General features: G+C 41.2%; 1 protein-coding gene across 11 annotated transcripts in view; it reads left to right on the top strand.

Moving 5' to 3' along the window:
- The window catches only part of PLCG2 (phospholipase C gamma 2), a 67,188-nt gene that overhangs the window by 2,714 nt on the left and 42,256 nt on the right, over positions 1-22,218 (top strand). For 9 of the 11 annotated variants that reach the window (XR_004692870.2, XM_035120930.2, XM_035120936.2 and 6 more), the window contains exon 2: positions 8,867-9,094. Coding sequence is in view for 9 of the 11 variants with exons in the window: in XM_035120930.2 (XP_034976821.1) it covers positions 8,899-9,094 (196 nt within the window). In the remaining 2 variants the exon portion in view is untranslated. Of the gene's footprint in view, positions 1-5,285; positions 5,382-8,866; positions 9,095-15,369; positions 15,498-22,218 lie in introns of those variants that run through there. The other 2 variants (XM_060275958.1, XM_035120937.2) reach the window with 2 other exon arrangements.

Here is a 22,218-nt window from a genome sequence, read left to right as displayed (position 1 = left end):
CCAATCAAAGATGCCTGTTTTACCGTATGTATGCCAGGTTCAAACAGAAGGGGATTTGTAATTTTCTCTTCTTGCTGTTTGTACTCCAGTTTTTTTAGTCCTGTTCTTTACATTTCCTAAAGCCTGATAAAGCAATGAAACTTTCTACAACTTTTGGACAATTAGTTAGGGTACTTGCGATAAGCAACATCTTATGTTAGTAATAGTACACTTTAAAAAATGTAGACTAAAATTGTGTAGCTCAACATGAATTCTCATGGGTTATAAAATCAGATAGAGTGATCTTTCTGGACCATCTTCTCTCTGTATGTTCATTATATGGTTTTGAGTTACTCAGAGTAGATAGCGGGTTTCAAACAATAGTGAAACTGGTTACAGGTAGGTAGCCGTGTTGGTCTGGGTCGAAGTAAAATAAAAAAAATTCCTTCAGTAGCACCTTAAAGACCAACTAAGTTTTTATTTTGGTATGAGCTTTGGAATGAGTATGAGAAGTGTGCATGCACACGAAAGCTCATACCAAAATAAAAACTTCGTTGGTCTTTAAGGTGCTACTGAAGGAATTTTTTTATAGTGAAACTGGTTACAGTCATACCTCGGTTTAAGTACGCCTCGGTTTGAGTATTTTCAGTTTAAGTACTCCGCAGACCTGTCTGGAACGGATTAATCTACTTTCCATTACTTTCAATGGGAAAGTTCGCTTCAGGTTAAGTACGCTTCAGGTTGAGTACTCCACGGACCTGTCTGGAACAGATTAATCCACTTTCCATTACTTTCAATGGGAAAGTTCGCTTCAGGTTAAGTACGCTTCAGGTTAAGTACAGACTTCCGGAACCAATTGTGTTTGTAAACCGAGGTAACATTGTATAGATACTGTTTTGTTTTCATTTATTTCACATGGTTGTTGTTGTAGACACACAACTTTATACACACAAGTCCAAGGACATAGAACATACTGATCAGAAGAAAAGGAACGTAAATGATGGTAACGAACCTTTATTTAATAAAATACAACTGGAGAGCTTCAGAAATTATTACACCTTACACATTTTGTGTTTTGAAGGGCATGACCAGATGGGTGCTTCCTGTGCTTTTGATTTCATGTTTTAGTGTCCAACTAAGCATATGGAAATAATTTCCTTTAAGGCAGTTGCAACATGACAAAGGAGATCTGATGGGTCATCCTGTAACACTGGTCCCAAGACTTTGGGATAGTAGCAATACATGACTGAACCCTTTGATGCTGAACTTCCCGTGCCAAGATGTGTTGTTTGATTAATTTATTATATTGTAACTAGGTAACCCACATGTACAAACCCTGGTGCTTTGATGTTCTAGGCTTGGTACAAATAAATATCAAGGACCTAATTTTACATGGTGGTACTAATTCATCTGAGTTACCTGTGAGCTTATGTGTCATATCCAGTTTCACTGCTGATGCATAACTTCCAGCTGAGCTACTGGCTTTCAAACTGGTGTTCGGACTTTGCATAGGCTAGAGGTTTCTGACTTGAGAGACAGGACAGGCAGTTTAATTACACACACACACACACACACACACACACACACAAATCTTTTCAATAAGGACTCAAGATAGAGTTCACTTGATGGTTTTTGCCAGCAAGAAGTGCGTACTAACCATACTTCCCTGGTTTTGACTTCTTTGGAAGTTCACATTATTTGTTTAGACTAATCTGATCCACACTTGCACAAGTTTGTTAATTGATCTGTCATCCTTTGTAGATAGTTAACTTTATTTGCAGGCTAGGTAGAGAAGATGGTTGTGTAACTCAGCTGTGGCCACTGAGAACTCTTCCAGTCATTAGCTAGGGAAATCTCTCCCTAGCTGCATGATATTTCCAGGTTCCAATGTAAATTAGAGCAGGCTGTAATAAAAGCCAGTGTAGCATTCCAGTGGTGGATCAAACCTGTTATATTTTACCTGCAGAATTTCAAGATTCATCATTTAGTTTGTCTCCTTTTGTCATGCACACTGAAGGGTTTTGAGAATGTTTCAGACAATAATATTCCTGACATTCATAGATCCAGATGCTTTTCACATAGCCACCGACTATTTTTACTTCCTGTTCAGTTCTGGCAACATAAAATTCTATACTTTTATCCTGGCTGTCCTGTAATTGCTTCTCATCGTTCCATTTCTTGGTATTGCTGCCACTTCTTCAGTGCCTGTTAGTTTTATGTATTTTTCGATTCCATATTTTATTTTCAACTAAGAAATTCTGCACAATTATGTACGTTATAGGCTCAGGGTTTAGAGTGCAGGCATCACTTCACGTGCTGAATACATTTATCTGGCGTGCTGTGCAAACAAATAGGCATAAAACCTCTGACTTTGAAGGATAAAGTCTGCTGTGTAGGAAACTGCCATAATGAGTAATTATGATTGGTTCCATTGGATTTGTTCCAGCAGCTCAGGACCAGGGAGGGCAGACTTCATGCTTGGTGGATCTACTTTTGTATTTTACTGGGACTCAAAGATCCACCAACTGGAGCAAGGTACACAGGATATACAGTAAATATAAATAAAGAAGAATAATTAAGTGTTCTGAGCTGCTGCTGAATTCAGGGATCTGTTCTAACTACCAGAACTGAGCTACCCTCACAGTCCTTCCACACAAAACTCTTATTATGGTTCCCTCAGGCTTTATTCATTTTAGCAATCTAATTTGGACAAGGGCGCAGGGAAAGAGTCATTTTATTGGTGTTCAGGTTAAACAGTTGAGAGTCAGAAATCCTTGCCAGTGTACTGCACATCATCTAGAGATCTACAGTACCAGTAGCCTCTGTTAAGATGGTGTTTGTCCCCAGGATTTTGGTAATGCAGCATTTTTAAGCTCCCTCCAGGGAATTTGAGAGAAAGGATGTGGAACACTCTGAGTAGCATTTGTTGTGGTTTGGTTCATATTTTCCTTTTCCACTAGGCAGCAAGATGAAAATTAAAATGTCAAAATACCTTTCACTTTGTGCTTTGCAAGGCAATTAAGAAAGGTGGCAGTGCAACCCATCCTGGGCCTGGAGGTGTGTTTCCACTACAACCTATTTGCTCATAGCTCTTTTGGGGGCAAGATGGTTGAGAGGATGGTAGACAGCTTCTGGTGTACTTGAAGAAAAAGGATTATCTGGACCATTTCAGTCTGGCTTTAGGCCTGAGTTTGTCACTGAAACTGGGGTAGTCCTGTTAATTCTCCTTTAACTCTGTTGCTTTGGATATATTTGATGATGGTATCTTCCTGGAATGCTTCTGTCAGCTGGGAGTGGGAGTCATGGAGCTATGGTGGCTCTGCTTTCACTCTTCCCTATAGGGTCATTTCCAGAGACTAGCATCGGGAGACCCCATGATTGGCCCCTTGGCAGTTATGCTGCAGGAGTCCTGCAGGGCTCCCTCTTGACCTCTGGGTTTCTTAACATCTACATGAAAGCTCTGGGAGAAGGTATTATTCCATAAATTGTGAGGCTGAAATGCTTGAAAGATCACCTTTGTCTTCATCTGCTAGCCCAGGCTTTTAGATCTGCTTTGGAGGACCTTGTCATCCTGCCGATGAGGGAAGCCCACTGTGCAGTGATGGGGACCAGACCTTCTTAGTGGTGGCACCTTGCCTGTGGAATTTCCTATCCCTGCAGGATAGGAAAACCCTCATCAACGAATTTTTGATGGTGTATTAAGAAATTTCACTCGGGTCTTAGTAACGAACAGATGCATTTTAGGCCAGGTGTACTGAGGCTACCTGTAGTGTTGTATTTTGACTATTCTTTTAAAGGAATGATTAATGTTTCAAATGTATTTTGAAATGTATTTTAGGTATTCTTTGTAAACGTCTCTGCAATATTAACAGATGAAGGACAGTTTAAAAATTGAACAAATTGGAATTGCAGTTAATTTATTCACTGTTAGAATGATAAACTACAATATGCAGTTCAGTAGGAGCAAATTGAGTAAAATACTTCCATTAGCTTTTATCTTCTTTTTCTATCACCTTTTTTCTTTTTCAGGTTTCTTCTTTTCCCTGTCCTTTTTTGTGTGTAATCTAGGTTCTTTTATTATTATTATTATTCTTGGAGAATCTGAAAGGGCTACTGAACACATATATTTCTATATATGTAAGTAGTGTTGATTGCTTTGTTATACACAACTGCTATAAGATATCAGATATATGGTATATTGTAAACTTACAAATAAATACAGTAAAATAAAAAGTGAACAAATTAAGGAAATAAAAGGGTGAAATATAAGTGTTTCTAGAGCAAGATAGTGCTTAAATTTTTTCTAACTATTAACAGGCAAAAGGAAGGCGTTAAGCTGAAGATGAGGGCTATGAGAAGGAAAGCAGATATTGGGGCCTGGTTATTAACAAGGAAACTGAAACAAGAAGCTTGTAATAAAAAGTAGATGGCAAAAAGGCTGAGGGGAAAGAACAGTAAGGGAGATGCTGTTGTTTTTGGCTGAAGTCATTTTTGGGCTTTGGTTGAAGACATTTTTCCAATCCTTATTGTGTATAGTATGATTCCAGAGGAAAGCTTGATAGCTATTTCTTCCTACTGTTTTTCATGAAGGAGAGCAGACTTGCTAATATTTGTGCCATGTAAGAAAAGACAGAGGAGAGGAGATACCATAATTCACCGGTAATTTACAAGGTTTGAGTTTCAACTTTGCAATTGTATGGGTGTGGCAAAATAAAGAAATACTTCAAACTGGTAAATTTTACTATACCAACCAAGTCCAAAATCTTACACCTTTTTACCCAGAAGTAAGCCCTTCTGGATGCAGCGAATCTGTCTCCTGAGTAAATATGGATTGAATGGCATTGTGGCTTAATTGAACAGGTTGTCATTTTAAAGTAGTGTAACCATTTATTCATGATTGACAGAGCATGTTTGAAATACTGGAATGGGAAGGTTAGTTCCATGCTTTTTCAATATTTTACCACTCAATCCATGGATTACAACTGCTGCTTCACTGACACTTCATTAGAGCTTGCTGCACATTCAGAATATTAAACTGAACATGAGTAAATTTATAATTTAAGAATCGGAAGTCTTGTTAGCCCAGCAATGGAATTGATGTCACTATCACTTTGCATTTCAGTTCCTCGTTGTAAAAAATGGGGGTGGGAGGGCGGGTGGGTGGGTGGGTGGGTGGAGAGTTCACCCTCAAGGTGGTTGTTATACAAGGCTTGTTTCAGTGTTACCATTCCATTCTTATTTTTTTCCTTTTTCTTCCTATCTGTATGCCACAACTGAAGTGCAAATGTGTTCTTTTTCATTTCCAGATACTTTCCAAAATATGAAATAATCAAGAAGCAAGGTTGAGTCATTGAAGGAAAACTTGCAATTAAGAATGCAATCCTATACACATCTACTCAGATGTAAGCCTAATTGAGTTCAGTGGGATTTACTCCTGGGTAATACAGGGACGCGGGTGGCGCTGTGGTCTAAACCACAGTGCCTAGGGCTTGCCGATCAGAAGATCGGCGGTTTCAATCCCCGTGACGGGGTGAGCTCCTGTTGTTTAGTCCCAGCTCCTGCCTACCTAGCAGTTTGAAAGCGCGTCAAGTGCAAGTAGATAAATAGGTACCGCTCTGGCACTGCTCTGGTTCACCAGAAGTGGCTTAGTCATGCTGGCCACATAACCCGGAAGCTGTCTGTGGACAAACGCCGGCTCCCTTGGCCTATAGAGCAAGATGAGCGCCGCAACCCCAGAGTCGTCCGCGACTGGACCTAACGGTCAGGGGTACCTTTACCTTTAAATGTATATAGGATTTCAGACTGGATGATATAGCTTAGTCTTAACCATGAATCAGTAATGCTATGCCACATACTTCATTTAATCCAGAGTACTAAACCTGCTATAGAAAAAGTTGCTTGTTCTTATACAGTGGTACGTCGGTTTGCGACTGCAATCTGTTTCGCGGAGGCGTTCGCTCGCTGAAGGCATGCTTCTGTGCATGCTGCGCAGATCGCATCTGCGCATGCGCGAGCTGTTCAGATCGCTTCTGCGCATCCGACGCCACAGAACCCGGATGTAAACACTTCCAGGTCCGCGGTGTTCGCTCGCCGAAGCGTTCGTAAACAGAGGTAGTCGTAAACTGAGGTTGCACTGTACACTTTCGCTTGGCAGCAAGCTTTGCACCATATCCTTTTCCTGTTAAATAGCTATGTCGCAGCTACGTTGAGTTGAGTGAATGGGTTACATTTAAATGTGTGTTAGGGCCAAAGTAGAAATAATGTTGGAAATGCTACATCTCAACTTGTTTATACCAGGGGTCAGCAAACTTTTTCAGCAGGGGGCCGGTCCACTGTCCCTCAGACCTTGTGGGGGGCCGGACTATATTTTGAAAAAATATATGAATGAATTCCTATACCCCACAAATAACCCAGAGATGCATTTTTTTTTAAAAAAGGACACATTCTACTCATGTAAAAACACCAGGCAGGCCCCACAAATAACCCAGAGATGCATTTTAAATAAAAGGACACATTCTACTCAGATAAAAACACCAGGCAGGCCCCACAAATAACCCAGAGATGCATTTTAAATAAAAGGACACATTCTAGTCATGTAAAAACATGCTGATTCCTGGACCGTCCACGGGCCGGATTTAGAAGGCGATTGGGCCACATCCGGCCCCCGGGCCTTAGTTTGGGAACCCCTGGTTTATACTTTGCAGATCAACAGTTGCATGTGGGGGCAGATGAGAATTAGGGGTGGGGTGGGTGGGAATTTCCATTGGAAATTGACCTCCCCACAGTTGACGATTTCCCATTAGGAAAAACATCTACATCCATGTATTTTTTCCTCATAAGAGGATTAATAGCTTCAGTCTGGGCTGGGGATTTTCATCAGGAAAATCTTGTGGAGGGGTAGAGTTGAACCAGTTTTCCCACTGAATTGATATACATTCACACATCTTAGTCCTGATCACTATTTGATTCTTACTACTTTTTTCAGTAATCGCTACTTAAAGCAGGCATTTGAAGAGCTTGATGTTTGCTTGATATAAGAGGTAGATGGTAATTATTTTTATCACTGTTTCCCATGAAAGCTTAATTGAATTTGATGGATAGCTCAGTCTGTACTAATCTCAGGGTTGTGGGTTCAAGCCCCACGTTGGGCGAAAGATTCCTGCATTGTGGGGGTTGGACTACTAGATGATCCTTGTGGCGCCTTTCAACTCTACAGTTCTGTGATTCTATGAAAGCTAGTGGGGTTATTGAAGAAATAGAGATTGGTGGGTCTGGTATAATATCTTGGAATATACTAATGTTGTTTGTTTATAGATGGTTTGAGATAATTTTATGATGACTTTGAGGGATGAGCCTGAATATGCCACCCTCCTACAGAGACACCAATCTCCTAACTGAAATATGTTTGTTTATGTTGGGTTGATGTTTATACTATTCAAACCCAAGTTGACTTGGTGATTTGGATACAGAGAACCCCTTGTGTTACCAAAAGGAAATTCTGCTTATGCAAATATGGTTCTCCAATTTCTATGTTATTGTAGTATGAAGTCCTACATATGCTTACCTTGTTTTGGTGGACGTCACACTGAGGCCTTAATGCCTGGTGCAGCTCGGGAGTTTGTAGCTTCTGTGATAACCGTGAACCTGCCTGAACTGTTTATACCCAGTCTGACTAATTAGGTATTCATTCATTTTTAGATCTAGGCTATGTAAATTAAAAGAGAAAGGGACTTTTTTGTGACCAGGGATATCATAGCAGTGAAGACCTGTAAGACTCCCTCTCTTTCAATTTTTAGGTGGTTTCGGTAGATTGTTAAAAATTGCAGCCAGCTTTTGATAATGTATTTGAAGGAACAGCTGCTTATAATAGCATTTTCTATCAGTAATTTAGCACTGCCATTTTGTGTTTAACATTTATTTGGTTATTTGATATTAGAAAAGTGGGTTGTAAATAAATCCTAATAAAACTGGACCATATCTACTGTACCTTTTCCTTGGGAAAGAAGATCTTTTACATATTTTTTTTTGTTTATATAGCCCTTCTAATATTAAAAGCGGTCAGTATACATTGTCTCAGTAATTTTTGCCAATGTTCCTTTAAGTTAGGTCAGAATAGTGACCTCCATCTTACATATGGTGAGAAATAGGTGATTAGACTGAGAGATAGTACCCTTTGGAGAACTAGCAAATTAATGGCAGAGGTGATATTGGAGGCAGATACTTCCTGGCTCTAAACTCAGTCACTTACAGCCTAATCCTGTACATGTTTACTCAGAAGAAAGTCCTGTTTGTTCAGTGAAATGTAATCCCAGATAAGTGTGTTTAGGATTGCAGTTGTTATTCTCTTGCCTTGTGTCTGATTTTGATCCAGAAACAAACCACTGTCAGGATTTTGATCTTGTTAAGGCAATATAATAATCTGGGGAAGGGGTTGGAGCTAAAATCCCTATTCTACGGATCATTGCATAATACTATTAAGGACAAACAATTGATGGTGATGCCTTATTGACGAACTAGAGGCATTCTTTCTTTGTTTTCCATAGAATGAGATCATACTATATCAACTGCTCAAATTACTCCACCCTGGCCATTGTTAATAAGCAGTACATAATTGGATTGTGTTGGCTAGTGCATTGCTAATTCCTGTCTTCTGCAACATTGGGTTTGTTTTAAAATGCACCTCATTTAGGTAGGGATATTTGTTAAAGTTCACCAGATGGTAATGGAGATATGTGTACCTTGACCCTAAGAGTGGTTATTCGTGCTAGCCTAGTTTCACTTCTAGAAATTCCTTTTGCTTTAAAAGGAAGCTGCAAAAAGTGTCTTTTTAACAAAAAACCCTATTTTAGAATGATACATCTTTCTTCCTCTGCTTTTTCCTTTTCAGCCCACTGAAGATTTGCTGCCTTCACCCTGAAAATGTCGAAGAAAAGCATAGACTATGGGGAGCTACCTGAGTATGAGAAGAGTCAAATCAAAAGGACCTTGGAGCTAGGCACCGTCATGACAGTGTACAGCATCAAAAAGAGTAGTCCAGAGAGGAGGACAATCCAAGTCATTATGGAAACTAGGCAGGTGGCATGGAGCAAGACAGCTGACAAAATAGAAGGTTTCTGTGAGTATCTGCTTACGGTAGTCTTTGCAAATAATTGAATTTAACCCTGTCATGAGCTGCTATTTTCTTAGATGTGTTGATGGGAATGAAGAAATGGTGTATGTTTTCTGATTTGGTGTATAACTCTGTATACCGTGCACAGGTCCACTTTAGAAAAAGGGAGGGGATTGAAAATGACTCCATCCTTCTGCTGACTACCAGGCCTTTTTCTTGTGATGGATAGACCTAGGACATACACATTAACTTAAGCCAGCAGCAGGGAATCTTTGACCCAGGGGCCTAATTAGCTCCAAAAGGGATCTTAATTTGGCCAGTGAGGCTGTTATTTCTCAGGCCACATGCACTTGCCTCATCAGATGTAGGGGAGGTAAAGACGCACCCTGATTACTGCATCTTTAATTGGCTAATAGGAGTTCTGTTTCTGAAGATGGAGATTCTTAAAATTTCAGCTGCTGTTTATGAAATATAAACATCAGTCTTTTGTTTTGCATGGATTAATAAGTTATCTTTCTACAATCTAAAAATAACTACTAACCTGAGGAACAAGTTCAGTACAAGACTCCCACGGTGGGAGTATTAAAAAATAAGAAATGCAAAAACAGCTACATATAAAACATGGAAAGTACAATAGAAGCCTACCTAGAAGTGTCATCCAGGTCTATTTCTGGTATAAAATTTTCATCCACATCTAAGATTAAATATGTGAAACATTTTGTTGGAAATATTTCTGGGCAGGTGTTCAGATTCTTGCCCACCTGTACTTGCAAAACTCTCCTTCAGAATCATGTTGTCTTCTTGCGTAAAGGATTTTAAATATGCATTCCAGTACCACATTGGATCCACCCCATTAACCTCTGTGAGATTGCAGTGTTCAAAAGCTTTTTATGCTACCATCACCTACCATGAATCCTCACATTGAACCGGAACTAAGCTTAAGTACGTGGAATTGCATTTGTACATACCAATTTCCAATTAGCACAGTATCTCTCCTTCCCTCCCTGTTTTCTCTCCCACTTTTCAAAACGTAAATTGTAACCTTCTTGCGGAAGGAACCTATTTCTGTCACTTGGGCTATTCTGTTAAGTTCTGTGTTCATTGATGGAGTTAACTAAACAATAACTGTAATATCAAGGTTTCAGAAGCTTTGAACAATAAGTACATAAAGTTAAAGTTTCAAGCTATGTTAAGGTTATATAATCACAGAAATGGAGGTGCTGGTACCTGTTTTTTTTGTTAACTAAAGTATTACATAGGAGTTGTAATTTCTCATGAATAGCTTTTTCAAGAAAATTGAGTGGTTAATGATCAATATTTTCTGACAGTTAATCTCTCAGAAGATATTTATTATTGAACCAGACCCCCCCCCCTTGTAAGCCTCCTCGTGGTTCAGCCTGTTTAACAGCAAGCATGAGGGTGGAAATTCCTTAGCTGCAGGTTCAGTCTGTTCAACAGCAGGTTAAAATAGCTATGTTTTAAAAAATGTGCTGAAGTGCAAGTAAGAATTAAATCCCATTTGCTTAATGAAGGTAGAAAAAGGTGGCTGTATTCTTTACTTTTGAAATAATGGTTGTGTTGAAGTTAGGCATATTGTTTCCTTTTTGAAGTTTTTCTTCATGATTCCTGCTTGGGGATGTGGGATCAATCAAAACCTATTGCAGGCTTATGTGGAAAACTGTTGTTTTATTTTAAAATTGGTTTACTCTTTGATGTATACTTGTTGAAAGATGTAAGACTTTTTGTGCCACTTCCTCACCAGGTGTTTTAATGTGGAATTTACACTCTTTACCCTGTGAAAAGCAAGTGAAAATTAACATGACAGAAAATGTACATGTTCAGGTTTGGAAAGTTTTGTAGCTTACAGTGAGAGAACATTGAGAGTGTCATTCTAAAAACATCATTGTTTGGAAGCACCCTTCCTTTCTAAGGACATGTCCATATTTTTTTTAATCAGTTTGCATTTATGAAATTTGGAATTTTAAGTATTCCCTTTTAATTGACACCTACGCCTAGATCATGGGAAACAATAAATTAATGACAGTGGATAACTATAGTTGGAAAGATTGCAGTATGCCTTGTAAAAACAAATAGTACATTTTGTGCAAAAAAGCCAAACCCACAAGTTTTAGATGCTTAGATTACGGTATATAGATGTCTAATGAGTTGACGAGGAAAAAGGGAAGAAGAAAAGAAGGCCTAGCATGCGTACCAGAAGTTGTAAACAGAGCTTCATTACAGTATTACATTGAGCATTATCTCCTTCTGTAGTTAGTCATGAAACAGCTTTATAAGCACAAGAGAGGTATCTCTCACTTGCTGATCATGGCTTGCATCAGCATTATTAGTATAGGATGTTTGGCACACCACTAATAAATGAATATTGGACGGAATTTGATAGATACGTCTCAATATACTGATGTCATTTCACTAATGGCACAATCCTATACATTGCTGCTCAAAAAGAAATTCCCAATAAGTTCAGTACGCTCTGGAAACTGGATTGCAGCCTGATTCTTACTGAGATGTTAAGAGTCTTGTAGACATGATCTCCAAAGGACTAGCATTCTGTGTGCCTGGCAGTGAGAAATGTGCTAAATGTGCACTATTCCAGTTTGTGGTTTTCCCTTCCTGCCACAAGTATAGGGCTGGATCCTGCAGTTTTTTATTCGAGGCAGAGCACCAACTAGCTCTGTGTAAATTTTAGCCTGTGTGTTTTTCTTCTCACAAGCCAAGGCAAAAATACTTACTACAATTAGTAAAACTTCTTTTGACTAGCAGCTGCCATTTGTGATATGATGCAAATGTGCTAGAATAGCAGCAGTTGTTGTGGGCAGAGAGACCTGAGTTTTGCAATTCAAAAAGGCTTTTGCTACTTGTTGTTTTGCTTTTAGGTTTTGGGGCAATAACCTATCTTCCTTTCAGGATGGTTGACTTTAAATTCTGTCATGCATACAATTCAATACACTTCCTTCTTGGATGGCTAATTTGCAGCTGTATGCATTCTTTCTGCCCCCTCCCTCCTGGTTTGGCTTGGCAGGGGAGGGGAGGGGTGGGGAACTTGAATGTGGAGGGCTTGCTTACCTGTGGGGATTGATGGCTATCAACCCCCTGCACAGTTCCTGCATACTCTTGGATATCCTGTGTGAAAGACACCTCTACAACTAGTGACCCAGGAAGGGTTGTTTAACACACTTGAGACAAGGCAGAGTTACCGTGTTTCCCCTTTTTAAAGACGTAGTCATTTTATAAGCCGTAGCAGGATTTTTACGCATTTGCGGGATATAAGCCATACCTCCAAAATAAGCCATATCCCGAGCCGCAAACAAAGAGCAGCAGAAAGCCGCCAAACAGCTGGGGCCTGGGGGCGGGGTAGAAAGGCGGCCGGAGCAGCGCTGCGTGGAGCGCCCGAGCCACAGCAGGAGGAGGAGGTTTCAAAGTGCTACCGTACATAGGGGGCCCTCTAGGGCCAGCTGACCGGACCTGGGGCCTTCGGCTCCCGGCGTCGCCTACTCACACTTCTTCTCCCCAACCAGCCATGTCGCCCGCGCGCTCGCCGGTGCCAAAATACATTTTTTGTTATGTGCAAATGGGGCAGAGCGCTTTGTCGCAACAGCCATTTCTGGGTGCTGAGCTGCGGCAGGAGGAGGAGGCGGTGGCTTGCTGGGTCAGCGCCCGGCAGCGCCGCGTGGAGAGTCCTGAGCCTCTGGGATGCAGCAGTGCTCTGTAGTACTTTGAATCCTCCTCCTCCTGCCGTGGCTCGGTGCCTGGAACTGGTGGCTGCTGCTGCTGAACCACCAACAAGCACCCAGCAGCGCCGCGTGGAGCACCCCGAGCCACGGCAGGAGGAGGCTCAGCACCCTCCCCGCGAACGCGCAATTCTGAGGAGGCTTTACGCACCTCTCCTAAAACCGACACCCGCTGCCTCATGCTGCGCGGGAAATGCTTTTTGCTCCTGGGTCCCTTCCTGCTCTTTTCTGGCACCGAATCAAGGCGGCAACCCCCCCCCCCCGCTTCTCTTTCTTTCCTTCCTTCCTTCCTTCCTTCCTTCCTTCCTTCCTTCCTTCCTTCCTTCCTTCCTTCCTTCCTCTCCCTCGTTCTTATTCTTTCTTTCCCTCTCCTTCCTTCTTTCTCCCTTTCTGTCTTCTCTCCCTCTTTCTTTCTTTCCTTCTTTATTCCCTTCCTTCTTTCCTACTCTTCTTTCTCTCCCCTCTTTCCTTCCTCTCTCCCTCCTGCTCCCGCTCCCTCTTTCCTCCCTCCCTCCCTCCCTCCCTCCCTCCCTCCCTCAATCCCTCCCTCCCTCTCTTTCCTCAGAAACATAGGATGCTGCTTTATACTTCTGGCCCTTAAACCCTGGAACCAGGAGAGAGCTCCAGTGAGTCAACCTCAGCCAGTCCCCTTGGTGAAGGGTGGTGGATCACTGGCAGAACATCTGTCCTGCATGCAGAAGGATCCCAGCATCTCCAGGTACCAGTAGCTCTGCGAAGGTCCTGCATGAAACCCTAGTTGAGTCCTTCTTACAGTGCCACCCTCTCTCCTGCTCAGTTGCCTCCCACAGCTCTGGGTAGGCTTAAGACGGCCCCATTCCTGTTGCCTCTTCAGCCCCTCCTGCGTGCTCAGGGAGCCAGCGAACCAGCGATAGGCACGGGGGAGAAACATGCCTCTCAGCTGAGTTCTCCACCACCTGCTCAGCATGCAAATTGCTGTACTGTACCATACTGACACAATAAAAATAAGACACCCCACTGAAAATAAGCCACCCTGTGGTTTTTTGAGGAAAAAAGGTTATAAGACGGTGTCTTTAAAAAAGGGGAAACAGTACCAATACTGGAGGGTGGCATGGAAGAAAGAGATGGGAGGCATTTGCAGGGTCATACTAAAGAGGCATGGTATTCCTGCTTTACTTGGCTTTGTTCTGTCACCCCACTTGTGCTAGTAGAATGAAAGTTGCTATTGGATGTTGGGGGGTATATCTTACCCAAGGCAGAATATCTGTAAGGGGTCTGATAAGGTAAGTTTTAGTGTTTTTCTTTTTTCTGCATGTGTTGTACACATGCAGGGCGCTTTGTACAATGCACCCTGTCTCCTGTACCACATGTTTTCTTAACAACATTGTAATGGTGTGGTAGGGGGCGGGGAGAACAATGTGTTTTGACTTTCAGTTGAGTTTGGTTTTTTTACTTGCACCACCTCTTCCTTTTATAGTGTGGGGTGTAAGCAATACCATGGAAAGTTATGGATTCAGAGTGAAGGTGCCTTTCCATTGTCCATTTTTGGTCCCTAGACAGTTGGAGTTGTGCCAATGGTGTGGATATGTTGGTGTAATCGTAGGGCAGCATCATGGGCGTAGCCAGGATTTTTGTGGGGGGAGGGCAGAACCTCAGTTAGCTACGTATTTTTATTGATTTAGGGGGCAGTTGCCTCTCCCTTCCACTACCAACCTGACTATGCCCATGGCCAGCATTGATCCCTGATGGTGACATTGTCCTTTATACTAGTGCAGGGGGAATGCACCAGATCTCAAAAAACTTTTAAACTGGCATCATTTGGGCATATGATTTCACCTCTAGTCTCTGATATGTTTACTGGTGTGCTAAAAGGTTTCCTTGCAGGTGTATCAGACTGGCATGCAGATTCTCCATGTCATCCTTCTTTCCATTTCAAGTCTTTTCCATGGTGTGGACAAACATTTTACTTGTGCTCCATGTGTGACTGAAATTGTTTACCCAAGGAGGGATTTCCCCCCTTCTGTCCCAAGTATCAGGGAAAGTGCTTTCCGCTGTTGGCTTGAATTGGAGTCATTCATAAGTCCTCATGTTCTAAAATTAAATTTGGGGTGTGTTGACACAAAATCACCAGACCACATACTTCACAGGGTAAATGACTACAATTTTCTTGACTCCACTCTGGCTGCATGCATCTTCATGCTATGTATGTTGCCATAGCAGAGAAAGATTGCTGTTTCTTCTGTCTTGAAGTAAGAATTCTCATGTTGTTTAAGGGAAGGATGAAAACTTCATTGTGTAAGTGAGATGGCACCATATAGTACAACATTCCTGCACTCTACCTGCTGCTCCTACAAAGGTTACAAACAGTAGTACAAACCTTTTTTAAAAGAGAGAGAGAGACAGAGCGCTGAAGTTCTCGCATGATGAATTTTGTGCCCAGTACCAGATTCTGAGCTTGAGCCCTGTTCTAGGGTTTGCAATATTTATCATGATCTATCAATGCAGTGAAAAGTATGAAGTTTGTTCTGTGTTTTTTTGTTTTTTATACTTCAGCTGAGCTGGATGAGTGAACTGTATGGATTTCCTTAAAGAGGCTCCTTATTTTTGCAGTCAACTCGTATAACTCGGATGTGTAAATAAAATCGAAACAGGAGTCTAATGAACTTTCACAGTAGATGCAGGTACACAATAAACACTTTCTGTGATTTGGCTCAAGGCACTTGCTGTGTTTTGGTGATAGAAAAAAAGGAAAAAAAAGGATTTATTGCCCCCCTCTGCATGCAGAAGACTATTATGTATTTATTATATTTATAGAATCCCCTTCTCTTAGCGGAGCCCAGATTACAAGTTAAATGTCCAGCATTTCCCAGTAGGGCTGGCTAAGACTCTTGTCTGAAACTGGAGATTCCCTGCCAGTAAACAATAGTGGGTGAGATGAACCACTGGTCAAATTCAGTAGAAAGTAGGTTCCTGTGTTTCAGGAGTTTGATCACTCTAGCTTTACTTGCACACAATCAGACCTTGTTTCAGACCTTGGCATTGCCAGGTAGGGGTGGAAAGTCCTCCTGCCTGAAACAGTGGAAAGCCACTCTGAGTCAGTATAGAGTACAGTACAGAGCTGGATGGGCCAATGGTCTGATGCAGTAAAAGGCAACTTCCTAGGCAAGATAGTGAGAGGCACGCACCAAATTCTTAACATGTGCCTGCTTCTACAGCAACAGAGAGGAACAAAAAGAAATTAGAAGATAGTAGTGTGTGCTTCTATCTTAGATTTAAGATCTTCAACAAGGCAATTGGTGAGAAAGGGAGAAAGCTAGCAGTTTTTCTGAACTGTCACTTCTTTACTTCTGCCTTAATGGATGATTCATGGCAGTGTGAACTTGCACTTATTTGATTCACTGCTTCTTCCTCCTAGTACAGAAGCAGCAATGGTTTTTTATGCTTGTATGCATAGTCCTTTACCTTTTTTGCACTTGGGTTATGATTAATTGACTAAAACCTTTTTGATCAATTAAAGACATGCATTCTTTTTAAAAAAAATACTTTCAGAATCCACAGATAGAAGGGCTTCATATTCGATGAGGCAGTCCCTCCTGCCTTTGGGAATACCTTTGTGCCAGCTTCTGCCTGCTGGTGCTTCATGATCACTGAGGCAGGCACTAACACCTTCTTTGCTTTGTGGTTGGCTGGACCAGCATACATTTCATTCAGCTCAGATGCTTTTCCAGATTTAGCCCTCTTCATTGCCTTCACTCCCTGCTAGGCTTGCCAGACTCAAATGGGGACAGGACTTCTGTGCCTTTAATTGCCCTGCTCTGTTTCTTTAGTGTTTGCTGTTTCTTTAGTGAAGATGTGCAACAATTATAAGGTTAATTCAGATTAATTTTTTAGGCTGTGTTGCTAACAGTATGTGAGAGTCCTCCTACATTGGTGGCACCTGTTCAATAATAGCCTTTGGAGTTATGTTTACTATACATTAGGTATCCCAAGGCAGTAGTGACACAACAAACATAGTTTCCATTTATAAATCCTTGCCATCGTTTAGGAGTTGTGGACATTTGAAAAGATGCTGTGCAGCATGATTCAGTGTGTGTTTACACAGAAGCAACTCTCAGAAACCAAAGGCACAACAGCCTTCATTAAATCTTGCAATCCTTAACCTTCAGAGACGAAAAGGTTGCCTCGTTAATGGGAATTCGCAGAGTTGTGGAAAATAGTTGCTTCTTGTCCTTTCTCCTGCACCCAATCTAAAGACGAAAATTCAATACTATCACCATTCTGGAAAAAAGAGGTGAATATTTGCATAATTGTTCTGCATGACACAGCAAGAGGTCCTGGGTGCTGCTGCTTCACTGCCACATGACTCTTACATATCTACCCCATTTTTGCTAATTATATCTGTTCCTGTCTTGCCCATCTGGAGTGTTAACATATAATACTCCAGGTAGTAATCTCAGCATGGTACAAGTGAATTGGCAAATGATAAAGACATATTTCTTTACCCTGGCATTTGATACCTCTGATTTTATGACTCACCCTATTTTTCTTTGTGTAGTTGTGAATTTTTAATTTTTTTTAATAATGTATTTTAAATTGTAACCCCTTCTGGGACCCAGGGCTGAAGTGGAGATGGTGACGATTAGCCTCATACGATAAGGAGAAGGAAACAAGTACATAATAAGAGCCTTGCTGGATTAGCCTAAAGGTCCATCTTGTCTATCTTCCCACTGTGGGCAGCCAGATGCCTCTAGACAGCATTGCAGGAATGAATGTAGGATCTCTCGGGCCCTGTGAACCATATTCTCCTAGGCCAACAACTGTTTGAAGTACCGTAAGTTTAATGCTACTCTGTGGATCTTAGTTGATATCTCTGTCCAATTTGCAGAACCCTGCCCACAACAATACTATATACAGTACAGTATTTGTTTCCATGAATTTGATCCAGAAACAGCAGTTCCGCTTTTGCATCTCTTAATATACTATTACATACTCACCAGCTTCCTCAAGAGGTGAGAAGTAGCCTTTGAATGGATGGTGCCTTTTTATGTGAGTAAGGTGGCTTTGCAATATTTGTTTAATTTAATTAGAAACAAGCATAGTGTATTAGAAGCAAATTGTAGACAGATTTGCATTAGAAAGCGGGCTGTGGGATCCCATTTTTAAAAGCGTAAGAGCTGGGTGGGTGAAGAGTGCCTCCTCTCTATCTCTCTGATCTAGCTCTCTGTAGCCCTTTTGTCCAAGTGGCTTGAGATGGAGGCTGCATGCAGGTAAACCACACATGGGATTGAGGATTCTGTGTCTCTCATTCACACTTCTCTTTTGCTTTGAGAATTTGATCTCCCTCTTTCTATGTAATGAGGGTGAATATGAAGAACTCTCAATGTCATGGAAAGTCTTAACTTGCAGGCTGGTTTGTATGTCCCTCAGCCCGGCTAGTTGCAGATGTGTGTCCTGGCTGATACAATTCTATTTTAAGGGGTGAGTAGGGCAAAAAGTGTCTGATTTCAAAGCTGCTATGTACTATTTGCTGACCACAATCCATAAAGTGTTTTTCTGAATTATTTTTCCGAAGTATTCCTCTTTCCTTTTGTAATTATTTGACTGTGTTGAAAGCTCTCTTCCAGTCCCTGTTCTTACAGTGGTTATGCAAAAGCCTGATTTCAATAATGATACAGTTGTTTACCTATCATGATGCAGTAGCTTTTGGGTTCAGTCATAGTGAAGCAGATAGTGTCCATAGTGAAACAAATTGTGGCTTCCTGCCAGCTTGTTAGGTTGTAACCAAAGTCACTAGGATCCAATGCCCAAGCTATGATACTTGAGAACATTAATTTGAATAATCCTGCAAAATGGCTTTTATTCACTTTCTTATCTAAAACAGATGTTCTGATTCATGGGACGTCTTGGGTGCACCATTTTGTTTCTTCAACTGGGTGTCTGTGGTCACATGAAAAAATCAACAAATGTGGCCGCCTAACTGCTTTCAGGTCTCTTGAGCTGTTCATTTCCTCTGCTTTAATGCTCACTTACCTAGGCCAGACTTCCTGTTTATGGTCAGTCAGAGGAAGGGTGAAGTGAAGTTAGCTATAATTCTCTAAATGTACTCTGCAAATAGGTTTGGTTTGGACATATTCTAGGCAGTCTTCCTTTTATTATTACTGTTTTCAAAATTCATACCCTGCCTTTGGCATGAGGTTGAAAAGCACTTCTGTTGACTGGTTTTACTGTCCAAAAAAATCAATTCCCTCCCCATTCCATTACTTCTGAATTGAAACTGATTGGGTGTGGGCTGTGGAAGAAGGCTGGCATGGCCTTGCAAAAGGGACAAGACCAAGGTGGCTCAGTGGTACGGGTTCTGAAGGTGTGTGTGTATAATTGAGGTCAAGCCAATACTGTCAGTATGCTTAAAACAGTGGGGAGCCTACCCCTGTTTATCTGCATTAGATCACCCTTCCATCTCCATATCTCTACCCATTTCTTGGTCCTCCTGAGTGTCACCGAGACACTCCATATTGGGCTTCCATATTGGTAGCTGATCTTCTGAGGCTTCTGCAGTGGGTGAAGATATCTGCATGTGCAAAATTGGACAACTAACAGACTGTGAGCTGCACGTGGCCCCCTATCTCATTTTATGTGCTTCCTGGAGCATCTCCATTCTTCCATCCCATCAGACTTCCTTCCTTCCTTCCTTCCTTCCTTCCTTCCTTCCTTCCTTCCTTCCTTCCTTCCTTCCTTCCTTCCTTCCTTCCTTCCTTCCTTCCTTCCTGTTTTCTCCTCATTTTCCTTGGCTTTTAAAAGGTGGTTGTTTCTTCTTTCTATGTAGTTTCAGTCTGGGTGGACTGAATTGGGACAGTTTTTTGAGAGAAATAAATCGAAGTATGTTTCACTATTTTCCTAGTTGTATCACCATCACCCTGGCTATTTGAGAATAATTGGTTGACTTTTGCCATGTGTGTAGACACACATACACATGGCAGACGCCTACCAGTTGTTGCTGGGGAGTGTGTGGGTGAATGAGGAACAAAGCATGCACACCCACAATCACTTCTTACTGATTTGAGTGTAACTTGCATCTGCTTTTTAAATTACCCCAGTGGAACTTAGTTATAAGCAGAGTTGCATAGTACTGCGAATTCTAATAAGAGGTAGCCATGGTGAAAATTGAAGCGGGGTGACCTTTCTTCCAAATTAGTTAGCCCAGAATACTTGTCTCTTTGGCTCTGCCCCTCATCAGCTCTGACTTTGTTCACTATAGTAAACCTCCAAGGGAATATGTCCCTTACAAAGGAAATAGGTTGCCCACCTCTGGCCTACTGTAGTCTATTGCTATATGGAATAAAGCAGGGCAAGCTACCATATTAATTGAAATATGAATTGAGAATGTTACATAATTTAGCAAAATCACTAGATTTTGTTCTGAAAGATTCAAACTGGTGAAGATAACATAAAAAAGTTGATTAACAGGGCTGGTACTATAGTTCCCAGTTTAAGCCCCTCAATTGTGTCAGCATTAAGCTGTCCCGGGGGCCAGTGGCTAAACTGGCCCCACAGGCCAAATATGTGATTGCTCTCACAAACATGTAGAACAACACACACACAAGTCACTAAATAAGGCTAAACTGCTTTATTTACATATAAACTGGGAGCTCTACATTATGGCTCCCTCTCTCTGGCATCACAGCCAGTAAAGAGAAAGGTCAAAGGAAAACAACAGTCCCACTTAGGAAGACAGTAAGACAAACATCCTGTCTACGTCACATCCACTCTGTGGAATGAAAACACATACTGTACAGTCATATGATATACGATAAACCTATGACTGCAGACGGGGAATGAATCCCCCAACAAAATGTATTATTATTTATCTAAAGGCCAGCGATCTATAGCACCAAACATTTGCTCACCAGCAACTGCAGTCCACATAACAGATACAGGGACTGGCTCAGACCCTGTGGCAGATCCAGTTGTCAGATGTGTTGCCCTCTCTACTCTGGCAGCAATATTACAGGATCTAATAATGCCATCCACAAAACCAGGGGTTAGTTTACTTGTTTATTTTCCAATGTGATATATGCCATCATCTGCCAGCAGTGTTCTTATTAGCATTCTGTGTAGAACAAATATAGACCATTCTCTATGTGAACAGAAATCTGCATTAAAAATGGCAATATTGAGAAATGGGTGTGTGTGGGGGGGGCATTTCAACCTTCCGGGATGCTTTGTAACTGACTGTAAAGTGACCACACCGGAACAGAGGAAATTCAAAGGTAGAGTGCAATGTAAAACCACTGAATTGCAATACATCAAGAGGTTGAGTGCTGTCACTTATGGACTGAATGAGCACAATAATCTTATCATGGCATGTTATTTTAATTGGCTTATTGATGGCAGTATGTCTCTGTTGGTTTTTGTGAATAGCTACATTTAAGAATCTAATTATCACCATCTGTGCATTTCTGCATTTCATTTCCTTCTGAGCTTTCTGATTACAACTCTCTAAAGTGTTCTATTTAAACCTGAAACTCAGTGTAACACTCATGCATCTGATGGGCTGTGCTACACAGAAGCTCATGCATAATGGTTGTGTAAGTCTTTGAAGTGCCATGAGACACTTTGTTGTTTTATAGTGAACATTTGAATTTAAAATGCATGTGTTCAAACTTAGGACTTCTTGCTTTACTAAGTTATGGCTGTGGTTAGAGAAATTATAGCTGCTGTGTGGGGTCTAGATTTTTCTAAACTTTGTGGTTTCGTTGCAGTGCCTCCAACTAAATGCATGCGGCATCATGTCTTTGGACATGCAGCCCTTATGTAACCTTGATGTTAGCTGTCTGCATTTTAATTCCTGGAAATCCTTAATAAATTTTGTTCTACTAAAATTGTGTGCTTCTCCTCTAGAAGAAATAGCTTTTTATTTACTGTGTAGAAGAGATGTATATCACACTTTCAGCTTTATTTCTGAAGATAAATCTTACATTGCTTTAATCAGATGTGTATCCCATTTACTTTTGAGGCTGCTTCAGAATTGGCACCACATGATCTTTGTGTTGCATCCTAGGGTATATTTGATAGTCAAAAACCAAATGGTAAAATGTAAAAATGAAGCCATTGTTTTTGCCCTTGAGGACAGTAAGGCAGATTTGCAAAAGGAAACAAAGACTTTTTAATTTTGTGCTTCTCATTTGCACACTTTCCAACCTTTCTGAGGTTGAGGAGTGGAAATAAGAGTCAAGTTCCTTCTCAAAAAACAAAACCCCACATTCTTCAAAATGACTACACTTCTGTACAGCATTTTCCAGAATAGAGTAGCAACTCTTAAATTCAGATGCCCTAGGTAGCCTTCTTCATTTATTTTAGATTTGACCTACCCCGTGACTATGGAACATCTTGTTTTTTGCATCA

This window comes from Zootoca vivipara, chromosome 6 (genome assembly GCF_963506605.1).
Source record: "Zootoca vivipara chromosome 6, rZooViv1.1, whole genome shotgun sequence".
Lineage (NCBI taxonomy): Eukaryota > Metazoa > Chordata > Lepidosauria > Squamata > Lacertidae > Zootoca > Zootoca vivipara.
This window is presented reverse-complemented; position numbering and strand designations above follow the sequence as displayed.